Source organism: Cervus canadensis, chromosome 20, assembly GCF_019320065.1.
Source record: "Cervus canadensis isolate Bull #8, Minnesota chromosome 20, ASM1932006v1, whole genome shotgun sequence".
In the NCBI taxonomy this organism is placed as follows: domain Eukaryota; kingdom Metazoa; phylum Chordata; class Mammalia; order Artiodactyla; family Cervidae; genus Cervus; species Cervus canadensis.
In genome coordinates, this window is record NC_057405.1 from 45151757 (window position 1) to 45164982 (window position 13226).

General features: G+C 42.1%; 1 protein-coding gene across 2 annotated transcripts in view; it reads right to left on the reverse strand.

Annotated features, from left to right (window-relative positions):
• Positions 1 to 10397: 10397 nt before the first annotated feature.
• The window catches only part of LOC122422615 (nephrocan-like), a 31124-nt gene continuing 28295 nt past the window's right edge, over positions 10398 to 13226 (reverse strand). For both annotated transcript variants that reach the window (XM_043439066.1, XM_043439067.1), the window contains exon 4: positions 10398 to 11200. In XM_043439066.1, the coding sequence (XP_043295001.1) occupies positions 10753 to 11200 (448 nt within the window). In that variant the 3' untranslated portion in view covers positions 10398 to 10752. The remainder of the gene's footprint in view (positions 11201 to 13226) is intronic.

The window sequence follows — 13226 nt, forward strand, 5'->3', positions numbered from 1 at the left end:
CTCTGGAGCTGTTGCGGTCAGTGTGGGTTCGGCTCAGTTTCAGATATCTCCTCGTTCCAGCTTACACTTCTCGATATCTACAGGCCTCTTCCAGTGTAATCGGTGTTTTCTACAGGGATTTTAATCTGTTGCACCGCTCTCTCCTGAAGCGGTTCTCTTTGTTTATTTGGCTTCTGTTTGCCGGTCTCTTCAGAGCCTCATTTCTGCCCTGACACAGGCGGGCGGAGGTGGACTCTTATTCAGGTAGCTAGTTCCGTCGCTCTGCGGGGAGGGGCTGGCGCTGTCGGGAGAGGCTGGCGCTGCTTTCTCGGTCTGCGCTGCTCAGGCTCCCGGCTGTTCTATATGGAACGCGCTGCGCAGCTCCAGCCCTCGGGTGTTCCACAAAAGCGCGGAACAAAAGGCTGCGTCCGCTCTTGTGCCTTCCCCGTCAGAGCGGTCCAGGCAGCCAGGGGCTTAACAGGCGCACTCTCCCCGGGTGCGGCGCGCCCACTACCTTCCACAGTCCTAATCTCGGTTTCCGTCGGCGCCAGTCGGGTGCGTGCGCCTTCTGCCCTCCGCGTCCCCAGCCCCAGTCCCTGCCCGTGCAGGTCGGGTGCCTGCGCCCTGTGTCTCCCCGCGACCTGCTCCCGCCTCCGGCGGGTCTGGGCCGGTCCGCAGTCTGCGAGCTCTTCTCTGGACTTTCTCGGTCCCTTTGTTCTGCGAACGGCCGGCAGCGTGTTCGGGCGGTTAATTTTCTCTCTCTTCCCTGCTCTCCCAGGGTTCAAGTTGGCAACTCACAAAAGCTCCCTCCGATTGTCCTCAGGGCACTCAGGCCCGGACCCTACCCCAAGCATTGCCGCCCGCTCCTCTCTGTGCCGCCCCCACTTGCTGGTGGCGGATGCGGGTGTCTGGGGTACTTTTCTGCTGAGAGTTGCTTTTAGGCACGTAATCTGTGGGTTTTATTTATTGTTTCCCTCCCAGTCAGGTTGCCCTCCTAGATTCAAACACTTCCCCCAGGCCCGCCAGTGCGAGGGTTTCCCGGTGTCTGGAAACGTCCTCTAAAGACTCCCTTCCCTGGATGGATCTCCGTCCTTAGCTCTTTTGTCTCACTTTTTATCTTTTATATTTTGTCCTACCTCCTTTCGAAGACAATGGGCTGCTTTTCTGGGAGCCTGATGACCTCAGCTAGCGATCAGAAGTTGTTTTGTGAAGTTTGCTCTGCGTTCAGATATTCTTTTGATGAATTTGTAGGAGAGAAAGTGGTCTCCCCGTCCTACTCCTCTACCATCTTGGCTCCTCCTCTACTGTGTCATTTTAAATAGAGTTTCTAAGACTCTTAGTTAACTTTAGCAGTTGGAAATAATATTAAATAGGGTTAAGTGATGAATCCATTTGAGTTCCACAGATAATTTCTAAGTAATGTAGAATACTGAAATATAGGTCACTATGTTTCATAGTAATATATCTATGCCATAGATACAGATCGTATATATACACACTATATATATGTGCATTACAATATATTTGGAGAAGGAAATAGCAATCCATTCCAATATTCATGCCTGGAAAATCCCATGGACAGAGGAGTCTGGCAGGCGACTGTCCATGGGGTCACAAGAGATGGACATGGCTTAGGACTAAACCACCAACACCATACAATATATTACATGTAAACACACTTAAATATATCTTAGTGTATGTATATGTATATATATCAATACATATAAGTGTATACTTTGTATATGAAAGCTTGACTAATTTGACTATCTAAAGGTTAAAATTTTCTGTAAGGTAAAAGATACCAAAAAAAAAAAAAAAAAAACCATAAACCAAGCTGAAAGAAAAATGATGATCTGGGAGAAAATATTGGTAATATAGCTGACAAAATAGAATATTTCTGCTATACAAAGAAACCCAACACATTGATTTTTAGAAAAAACAAAGAACTGAATGTTAAAAAATGAGTCAGGTATATGAACAAGTCATAAATGAGGAAATGCAAAAGCAAACAAATGTATAAAAAACATGCTCAACCTCACTAATAGTCAGGAGAGTGGAAATCAAAGCAATAAGATACAGTTTTTTTTCACCAGTCAGACTGGCCACATGTAAAGACTGAGGATAAATGCTGGTTAGAAATAAGTATCTATAAACATTGCTGATAAGCTTATATGCCATTCAAAGGAAGTAATCTTTGTAAAATAATCTGTTGGTATTAATTTTAAGTAAAAATACACATAGTATATCTTACACTCAAAAGTTTGTGCCTCCCACCCCCACCCCTATATTGCCCCTTCCCTCATCCCACTGATAACCATTAGTTTGTTCTCTGTATCTGTGAATCTGCTTCTTTTTTGTTATATCCACTGATTTGTTGTATTTTTTAGATTCTATATATAAGTGATATCCTACAGGATTCATCTTTCTCTGTCTGACTTATTTCACTGTAATGCCCTCCAAGCCCACCCATGTTGCCACAAATGGCCAAATGCTATGTTTTTTTAGTGGCTGAGTGGTAAGATAGGCTCAAGGATGTATTGTATAACTCGGGAAATACAGCTGTTATCTTGTAATGACTGTAAATGGAAAGTAACCTTTACATTTAAAAAAATTGTTTAAATACACATAGCCTGTAACACAAGGATCTTATTTTGGAATTCCATTACATTTCCAAGTGAATAATTATTATGAACTACTCTTCATATGGGCTTCCCAGGTGGTGCTAGTGGTGAAGAACCTGCCTGCCAATGCAGGAGACCTAAGAGACACAGTTTCCATCCCTGAGTCGGGAAGATCCCCTGGAGGAAGGCATGGCAACCCACTCCAGTATTCTTGCCTGGAGAATCCCATGGACATGGGAGCCTGGCAGTCTACAGTCCATACAGTCACAGAGAGTCAGACATGACTTAGCATGCCCTCTTCACATAATACATGTACTATATTTTGACTATTCAGATAGTATTATTTTCAGTGGCATTTGTGATTTCTAAAAAAGGAGTGGGGGGAAAGAGATTGATGAGTCCTAAAGCAGAAATGAATACTGTAAGCCTGAATAACAGTGATCCAACACTGGGTCAGGGGGCTTGGGAGGGTTTGTGTTGTGGGGAGAGAGAAGGGGAGAAGATGGGAATATATTAAATATTTTCCAGGAACTCAAATAGATTGGGATAAGAACACTCTTAAGGCAACTGTCACTTACTGTTCTGAACATTGAATAACATCTATTAAATTAAATCCTCTATATTAGGTTCCTTAAAAAAGTGTTTTGTGAAAGCTTACAGAGAAACAGTATTTTGCCTTAGAGAGAAAAAAGATAGGGAAATCCATCATACCAGCTTTTTTCTGTCAAAACCAGATACCATCCACAATATAGGCAATCCTAGTACTCAGAGATAATGCTAGTAATATTCCTCAATCAGAATGTTAAGATAAGCCATTATTATTACTGGAATGACATCAGTTCCACATAAAACCGTGCTTTTGGACACTTTAACCATCTTGGAAGGTTTCAGACTGATAATCTGGCAAACATCCAATTTTTAGCATTCACAACACAATTATTGATGGGAAAACATCAAGCTTCTGGCTGACTTGTAAAGAAAGTAGTTATTTCATTTGGGTACATACATCCTCTGGATCATTGAAAAAGCAAGAGAGTTCCAGAAAAACATCTACTTCCACTTTACTATGTCAACACTTTTGACTGTGTGGATCACAACAAACTGTGGAAAATTCTTGAAGAGATGGGAATAACAGACCACCTGACCTGCCTCCTGAGAAATCTGTATGCAGATCAAGAAGCAACAGTTAGAACTGAACATGGAACAATGGACTGGTTCCAAATCGGGAAAGGAGTACGTCAAGGCTGTATATTGTCACCCTGTTTATTTAACTTATATGCAGAGAGTACAAGGAGAAGGCAATGGCACCCCACTCCAGTACTCTTGCCTGGAAAATCCCATGGATGGAGGAGCCTGTGGGCTGCAGTCCATGGGGTCGCAAAGAGTCGGACACGACTGAGCGACTTCACTTTCACTTTTCACTTGCATGCTTTGGAGAAGGAAATGGCAACCCACTCCAGTTTTCTTGCCTGGATATTCCCAGGGACAGAGGAGCCTGGTGGGCTGCCGTCTATGGGGTCGCTGCTAAGCGACTTAGCAGCAGCAGCAGAGAGTATATCACGCAAAATGCCAGGCAGGATGAAGCACAAGCTGGAATCAAGATTGCCAGGAGAAATAACAATAACCTCAGATACGCAGGTGACACCACCCTTATGGCAGAAAGTGAAGAAGAACTAAAGAGCCTCTTGATGAAAGTGAAAGAGGAGAGTGAAAAAGTTTGCTTAAAACTCAACATTCAGAAAACTAAGATCATGGCATCTGGTCCCATCACTTCATGGCAAATAGAAACAATGGAAACAGTGACAGACTTTATTTGGGGGGGGGGCTCCAAAATCACTGCAGATGGTGACTGCAGCCATGAAATTAAAAGACACTTTCTCCTTGAAAGAAAAGTTATGACCAACCTAGACAGCATATTAAAAAGCAGAGACATTAGTTTACCAACAAAGGTCCATCTAGTCAAAGCTATGGTTTTTCCAGTAGTCATGTATGGATGTGAGAGTTGGACTATAAAGAAAGCTAAGTGCTGAAGAATTGATGCTTTTGAACTGTGGTGTTGGAGAAAACTCTTGAGAGTCCCTTGGACTGCAAGAGGATCAAACCAGTCAATCCTAAAGGGAATCAGTCCTGAATATTCATTGGAAGGACTGATGTTGAAGCTGAAACTCCAATACTTTTGCCACCCAATGTGAAGAACTGACTTATTTGAAAAGACCCTGATGCTGGGAAAGATTGAAGGTAGGAGGAGAAGGGGATGACAGATGATGAGATGGTTGGATGGCATTACTGACACGATGGACATGAGTTTGAGTAGGTTCCGGGAGTTGGTGATGGACAGGGAAGCCTGGCATGCTGCAGTCCATGGAGTCACAAAGAGTCAGACATAACTGAGCAACTTAACTGAACTGAAGAGCAAAATATCTAATTAACCAAGTAATGAATGATATTACTGAAACATGACTCCTGGTAAACTAGAACTTAACAAAAATTACTATTATTATTCAGTTTCTCAGGGCTGGTGAATTCGATATAACCTATATATAAAAGGGATGAAACAGTCAAATGTCAATAGATGCCCATATCCAACCTTCACCACCTACACACACACACACACACACACACACACACACACACACACACACAGCTGTTTTATGAGAAGGAACATTTTTGGCTACAGCCTCAATACCAGAGCATTTTTTTTTTTTTTTGATGATGGGATCTAATAAAACAAACAAACCTTTAGAGAAAGAAAAGGACACCTTCAGAGGAGGAGGCTTCCCTGATAGTTCAGTTGGTAAAGAATCCGCCTGCAATGCAGGAGACCCTGGTTCGATTCCTGGGTCCGGAAGATCAGCTGGAGAAGGGATAGGCTACCCATTCCAGTATTCTTGGGCTTCCCTTGTAGCTCAGCTGGTAAAGAATCCACCTGCAATGTGGGAGACCTGGGTTCAATCCCTAGGTTGGGAAGATTCCCTGGAAAAGGGCAAGGCTACCCACTTCGGTATTCTGGCCTGGAGAATTCCATGGACTATAGTCCATGGGGTCGTAAAGAGCTGGACACGACTGAGCGACTTTCACTTTCAGAGGAAGAAGGGTTTTCTCAGCATCAGCCTCGAAAACGTGTGTGTGTGTGTGTGTGTGTGTGTGTGTGTGTGTGTGTGTGTGTGAGATAGTCTCTCAGTCATGTCTGATCTGTTTCGACCTCCATCGACTGTAGCCCACCAGGCTCCTCTGTCCATGGAATTTTCCAGGCAAGAATACTGGAGTGCGCTGCCATTTCCTTCTCCAGGGGATCTTCCCGACCCAGGGATTGAAGCCCGGTCTCCCACACTGCAGGTGGATTCTTGACCGTCTGAGCCACCTGGAAAGCCCTAGTTCCTGTCTAAAACCAGGACATAGTTCCCATCTAAAACCAGGACATAGTTACTGTCTCAAACCAGGTTCTCCATGAGTCTCCTCCTTCAGAAGTGAAGGAGGCATTCACAGATGTAACCAAACCAAAGATTTTTGAAAGACTCATGAGCTCCTTTGCCATGGCATAGACTGAAATCCTACACATCAAAAGAATACAAGTCTACACTTTCCTGCTATTACACATATGGCATAACAGAAATTTATAAAGTCTGTGAGAGAAAACTCTGTCACGTTTATGAATTCTAAGCAAGTCTGAGTAGAAACTAGAAATGGTCCTGAATGAAAATATCAGCAGTGATAAAAAGCAGTACATTCACGTGTGACCTTGTGAATGTGTGCCGGAGAGGAACACCGTGCCCTCTTTCCCTCATTTTCAGATAATTCACTTCAGTCTTTCCTTTTCGGATTCCAAACTAGGATGAACTTCTCACCACCTTCCCCAAGGGCTGACCGGGAGACTGGTCTTGCTCTAAAAACAGTCAAGCCCTTATCAGGTACATTAAATTGCACCTTTAAATAGGCTGCCACCATGATTTGTATTACTGAGGGAGTGGCCAGTTGGAGGGGTGTGACCGGGCAGTGAGTGGCTTGGTTCTGAGGCTTGGTAGGACTAAACAGGTGTGTTTTGAATTGTTGGGAGGATTTAGTGATGGAAGAGAAGGGCCTGCAGTGTGGATACATGCTGGCCACTGCAAAGCCCTAGTGGACGGATGCCATTTACAAATGCCACCATATGATTGACAAGTTGGGGTATAAAGCAAGGTCTCCATTTGCAGAGAGAGGCATATTTGCAAATTATGGGGTAGTTATGAAAATATATTTCTTCCATATATTAGGTTTAGTTAGAAAGAACTAACTCTGGGAGGTTGTATGTAATCCCCTTTTTATGCATGAGGAAACAGTCTCTGAAAATTAACAGAATAAAAACTGGTCTCTGATAGTTTATCTACCTTAATCTACCAAGTAATTCTTTCTTAGGCATTGAATGTACCCCGTGCTAAGATGACCACCCCTTCTCCAACTCCACTTACATTCACCTTCCAGTTGAAGCAGTCTCTTATATTCCATATTTTGTCTTTCCTTCCCAATTTCACTCATCTTATATCTCAATCCTGGTCACTAGCTATTTTCCATGATTAATACATAATTGTCTGATCTCTTAAAATGTGTACATTAAGTGCAAATGTGTAATAATTGGGCCTTATAATTTCCCTTTCTTGCCCTTTCAACCTTTTCTTTTTTATGTAAATTCATCAACAAACTTAATCAAGAGTCAGAAATTGAGATAAATTGACAGGTAGATAGGTAGATAGAAAGTTAGATAAATACTGTCATGGACTGAATTGTGTCCCCAAGTTTCCTTCATATGTTAAGCCTTAACCTCCAATGAGATTGTATTTGGAGACAGGACCTCTAGGGGGGTGGTGGTGGTTTAGTCGCTAAGTCATGTCCGACTCTTGCAACTCCATGGACTGTAGGCTGCCAGGATCCTCTGTCCATGGGATTCTCCAGGCAAGAAAACTGGAATGGGTTGCTATTTCCTTCTCCAGGGGATCTTCGCGACCCTGGAATCAAACCCAGGTCTCCTGTATTGCAGGCAGATTCTTTTGTCAACTGAGCTATGAGGGAAGCCCTTAATTACTGTTAGTTGAGGTCACAAAGGTGGGGCCTAATTTAATAGGACTGGTGTCCTTATAAGAAGAAGGGATGTCAGAGATGTCTCTCTTCCCCTGTGTGTGCACACAGACAAGAAGCCATGTGAGGACACAGTGAGAAGACAGTCCTCTTCAAATCAGGAAGAGACACCTCACCAAAACCCAACCCTCACAACATGTTGACCTTGGGCTTCTAGCCTCCAGAACAAATTTTCTGTTACTTAAGTCACCCAGCCTGTGGTATTTTGTTATGGCTGCCCACGCAGATGAATACAGAACCTATCCCACTCAAGACATTGTGAGTAGAATGTGCTAAGGGAATCTTAACGTAGTTTTGAATGCTATAGTAGAAACAGTACTGGACTGAAGTCAAAAGGCTGGATGCAATCAAGTTCTGGTTCTGCCACTTCCTATATGTGTGGACCCAGTAGTCACAATGTCCATCTGATGTGAAGAGCTGACTCATTGGAAAAGACCCTGATGCTGGGAAAGATTGAAGGCAGGAGGAGAAGGGGACAATAGAGGATGAGATGGTTGGATGGCATCACCGACTCAGTGGACATGAGTTTGAGTAAACTCTGGGAGTTGGTGATGGACAGGGAGGCCTGGCATGCTGCAGTCCATGGGGTCGCAAAGAGTTGGACATGACTGAGCGACTGAACTGAATAGTCACTTCACCCCTATGAGCCTGAATTCCCTCACCTGTACAAGACTAGATTCTTTCTCAAGGTCCTCATTGCGTGAGACTTCTGATTATCAATATCCATGCAATCAGTGAGTATAAATCATTACACATCAAGCACCATTCATCTTTGTTAGAAAGAACTGTGGTCTAACTCATTAGAAGAATTGAAGCTCCACACAATAGCAAGGAAAACCATATGACTTTCCTGATTTCTGCACATCTGTGCACACGTATTTGGGATACCTGTCAATGTGCCAAGGAGTACTAGAAATGACAATATTAGTAGGCTCTTCTCCAAGGAATATCAATGTTATAAAGATCTGGGGAGAAGAAAATATGGATATAAAGCAAGTAATGCAAAATTTGCCAAAAGATTAACTTAAAACATAGCATTCTGGAGAAAGTTTTAGCTTCTTATGGGCATCTTTGCTCATCCACTCAATCACTACAGTTTCTTTCTTTGTCATTTTGATGAAAATATTTGTAGACTACTATAGCGGATAAATTTTATTGCTTAGAACAGCAGCTGATTTTGATGGGTTTTAAATTTATTTGCAAGTAGATCATTTCACAAGTCCCCAGAGGAGGAAATGGCAGCCCACTCTATTGTTCTTGCCTGAAAAATCCCTTGGACAAAAGAGCCTGGCAGGCTACAGTCTATGGGGTCGCAGAGTCCGTGACTGACCGACTAAGCACACAGCACATTTTCACAGGTAGGTGGTAGAAGATTATCCCACAGTCACGCCTGTATCCTCTGTCAGGCAGCTCTCAAATGCATGCAGTTAATCAAAAGGGAGGCACAGCGGAGACTATGGTCCCTGGAGAAAACTGAATGTAACTAAAGCGTGATCTTTTCAGGAAGCCTGGTATAGGGAGATCTGCGGTAATTACAGTGCCAGTTTACATTTCCCTTTCTGATTTCCCTTTGGCTGTGGGGAGACTGTCAGAGTACCCTTGGCTTCCGTCCCTTAGTTAAAGGCAAACATGTGACTCAAGGTAGAACAATTAGTCTCTCCCTCTGAGGATGTGACTCTTGAGAAGAGGGGAGCTATTAATAACACTGATAATAGTGGAATACTGCGTTCTGCAGAGAGAACCCTGAAAAAGCGCAGGGACTCTCCATTACGTTCTTTTCCCTGGGGCCCTGGGGTAGACCTGATCTCCATCCTTACCATATGTTCCAGTTTTTCCTTTGATTCTGTGAGCTAGTCCCAATCTTTCCAATAAATTCTTTCCTGCTTGAAGTTAGAGTCAGTTTTTATTTCTTGTAAGCAAAGTGTATAGTGTAGGCCTTTAGGTACCAGCTTCATATATGAAATCATCACTTTTTATTTAATAAAATGATCTGCTCAATTTGCAGGAAGTTAGATTGCGGTTTTATTGGGCATTACTGTTTGTCTAGGTTTCAGTATAAAACACAAATTACTTTTAACATGGTAGGAATTTACATCTTCTTCTGACCATTGATCTTTTCTACGTTACTCCTCCCACCTCAACTTATCTTAACTGTCATTTCAACTTATCTTAACTGTCATTTCATTCATTAAACAAAAAAGAAAAACTTATTTAAAAATTTTGCATATCTATATGTATTATCTATTTCTGCTTAAGAGATTGAACATTAAAAAGCATTTTTGGTGGAGCAAAGAGGACATTTAGGGCAGTGAAACTACTTTGTGTGATACTATAATGGTGAATACATGTCATTATATATTTGTCCAAACCCATAGTATGTACAGAAGAATTGATGCTTTTGAACTGTGGTGTTGGAGAAGACTCTTGAGAGTCACTTGCACAGCAAGGAGATCAAACCAGTCAATCCTAAAAGAAATCAGTCCTGAATATTCATTGGAAGGATTGATGCTGAAGCTGAAACTCCAATACTTCGGCCACCTGATGCGAAGAACTGACTCATTGGAAAAGACCCTGATGCTGGGAAAGACTGAAGGTGGGAGAAGAAGGGGATGACAGAGGATGAGATAGTTGGATGGCATCACTGACTCAATGGACATGAGTTTGAGTAAACTCTGGGGGTTGGTGATGGACAGGGAGGCCTGGCGTGCTGCAGTCCATGGGGTCGCAAAGAGTCAGACACGACTGAGCGACTGAACTGACTGATAGTATGTACAACTCCAAAAGTGAACCCCAACATAAACTGTGGGCTTTAGGTGATTATGATGCATTGATACAGGTTCATCAACTGTAATAAATGTTCCACATCTGGTGGGACATGTTGTAATGGGGGAGGCTATGTTTGTGTAGGGGTAGGGGGTATACAGGAAATCTCTGTACTTTGCTCTCGATTCTGCTATGAACCTAAAACTGCTCTAAAAATGAGGTCTACATTTAAGAAAGAAAGAAACAAAACCTTTTTCTAAACTGCAAACAAAGCTCATCCTTAATCTATCTCATAATCATAATAATCATCATCCACATTGATTCTGATGCTGGCGTGCTCCTCCAGCTTTGGTTTCTTTTTGGTCTCTTTGCTTTTCTCGGTCAGACGTAAGTGATGCTCACATTGCTTCATGATCTTCTTGGAAGACATCCAGCTCTCCCCTTGTCGCTCAGCTGGTGCTGCGCACTGTCCTCCCCTCACATCTGTGCCCTTGGCCTTCAGGACCTCCCTGGCCCTCAGGAGACTGCAGGTGCAATTCCACGGATTTCCATCCAGATACAAGTGCCGGAGGCGAGGCAGCACCTCCAGGGCTTTGAGGTCTAAAGCGGAAAGCTTGTTGTTCCTGAGGTTTAGAACCTGAAGCTGCTTCAGATCCTTGACCTCCCTCTCAGCAATGTCCTGGATGGCATTGCCTTTTAGGTCCAGCCTGGCTAAGGTTCCCGGGAGCCTGCAAAGCATGGAAACAGGATGAGAGGAGGCTGTGACCGGCATTCCAAACTGCCGAGGCAACTCGGACTGAGCAACATCCACCTTTGCTGTACCTGTTCTGTTCCCTCTGAAGCTAGAAAACAAGCTTTATTTTGAAAAGTTAATTAAAAGTACAAACCTCAGGCTTACCTATTGGTCTTTAACCCTTTCTCACAGAACTTATTTCCTAAGCCTCTGATTTCTTCTATTTTATATTCATACATTTTTCTCTTCCAGTGAAAATCTTGAAAAAACGGCTAATTCCATGTCTAGGGCAAAGTAGGCTAGAACATCTGAACCAGAATGCAATGAAGTGTTCAGAGATTAGTGGAACACCCATCAGGGTGGCTGCTATCAAAAATACAGAAAATAGCAAGTGTTAACAAGAGTGGAGAAATTGGAACCTTTGTGCACTGTGGATGGGAGTATAAATGGTACAGATGATATGGAAAACAGTATGGTGGTCCTCCCCAAATTAAAAATACAATTGCCATGTGATCCAGAAATTCCACTTTTGTGTATATACTCAAAAGAATTGAAAGGAAGGTCTCAAAGAGATACTTATGTACCCATGTTATACTCCCATGTCAAATTCACAGTAGTTAAAATGTGGAAGCAATCCAAATGTCCACTGATTGATGAATGAATAAGCAAAATACAAAATATAAGTACCTACAATGGAATATTATCCAGCCTTAAAACGGAGGAAATTCTGACTCATGTTACAACATGAATAAGGATACTATGCTAAGTGGGAAAAAAAGCTAGTCATAAAAAGATAACTTCCCTGGTGACTCAGATGTTAAAGAATCTGCCCCAATGTAGGAGACCTGGATTCAACCCCTGGGTCAGGAAGATTCCCTGGAGAAGGGAATGACAACCCCCTCCAGTATTCTTGCCTGGATAATTCCACGGACAGAGAAGCCTGGTGGGCTGCAGTCCATGGAATCACAAAGAGTCTGACATGACTGACCTCCAAATACTTCAAAAGATAACCGCTGTATGATTCTACTTATATAAGATGTCTAGAGTAGTCAAATTCATAGAAACAGAAGTTAGAATAGCGGTTGTCAGGGATTTAGGGGAGAGAGGAAATGAGGAGCTGTTTAATGGGTACAGAGTTTCAGTTTCACAAGACGAAAAAGTTCTGGACACTGGTTGCACAACAATGCAAATATAGTTAACATTGAATTCTACATTTTAAAATGGTTAACATGGTAAATTTTATGTTATGTGTGCTTTACCACAATTAAAAAAAAAAATAGAGATAATGGTATTGTGTCCCATGAACACAGGAGCCAGCTTGGAGAGGCTCCTACTAATGAAATTTGAGCATCAAAAGAGACTAGCAACTATAAATAACCATAACTCACTGAATGAATTAAGATCTCTGAGTCCATAGTGATATTTATTAAAAAAAAAAAAGCGAGAAAAGCTACACAATAATGTTAAATGGGGACAATAGAAGACAAAATGAACTGATTTGAAATAAATAAAAACAACTTATGGCTAGACATGGGTTCTGATTGAGCAGTTATGGATGACTCCTTCATTTCTCAGCACACAAAGTTTTCAACCTTGAACAGGTATTGCTGTATAATCAGGAAAAAAAATTTTAACTGCGGATACCAATTTGAAAAATTTCATGCTAACGACTGTTGATAAAAATAAAAAAGGATCACAGTTGTGAACTGAAAATCTTTCTGTGAGTCAACAACTTTCCATTAAGTGCTATTCTCTTTATGAAGTGCAATAAGTGAAAAAGTTTTATGGGAAAAAAAGTCCCGCAAAATACCATCCAAATGCTATCTTCATGCCGTGTGAACGTATTCTATTTCATGCTTTTTAGTATTCACTGGAATTTTTTATGGTGGTCTCGGTCATATGACTGCTATGCCAAAGAGAAAGAAACAAATTAATTTAACCGTATTTTACCACAATATTACCTTTTGCTTGTTATAGTGTTATTTTCAGGTGAATTTAATTCTAAAAGGTTAATCTTTTAG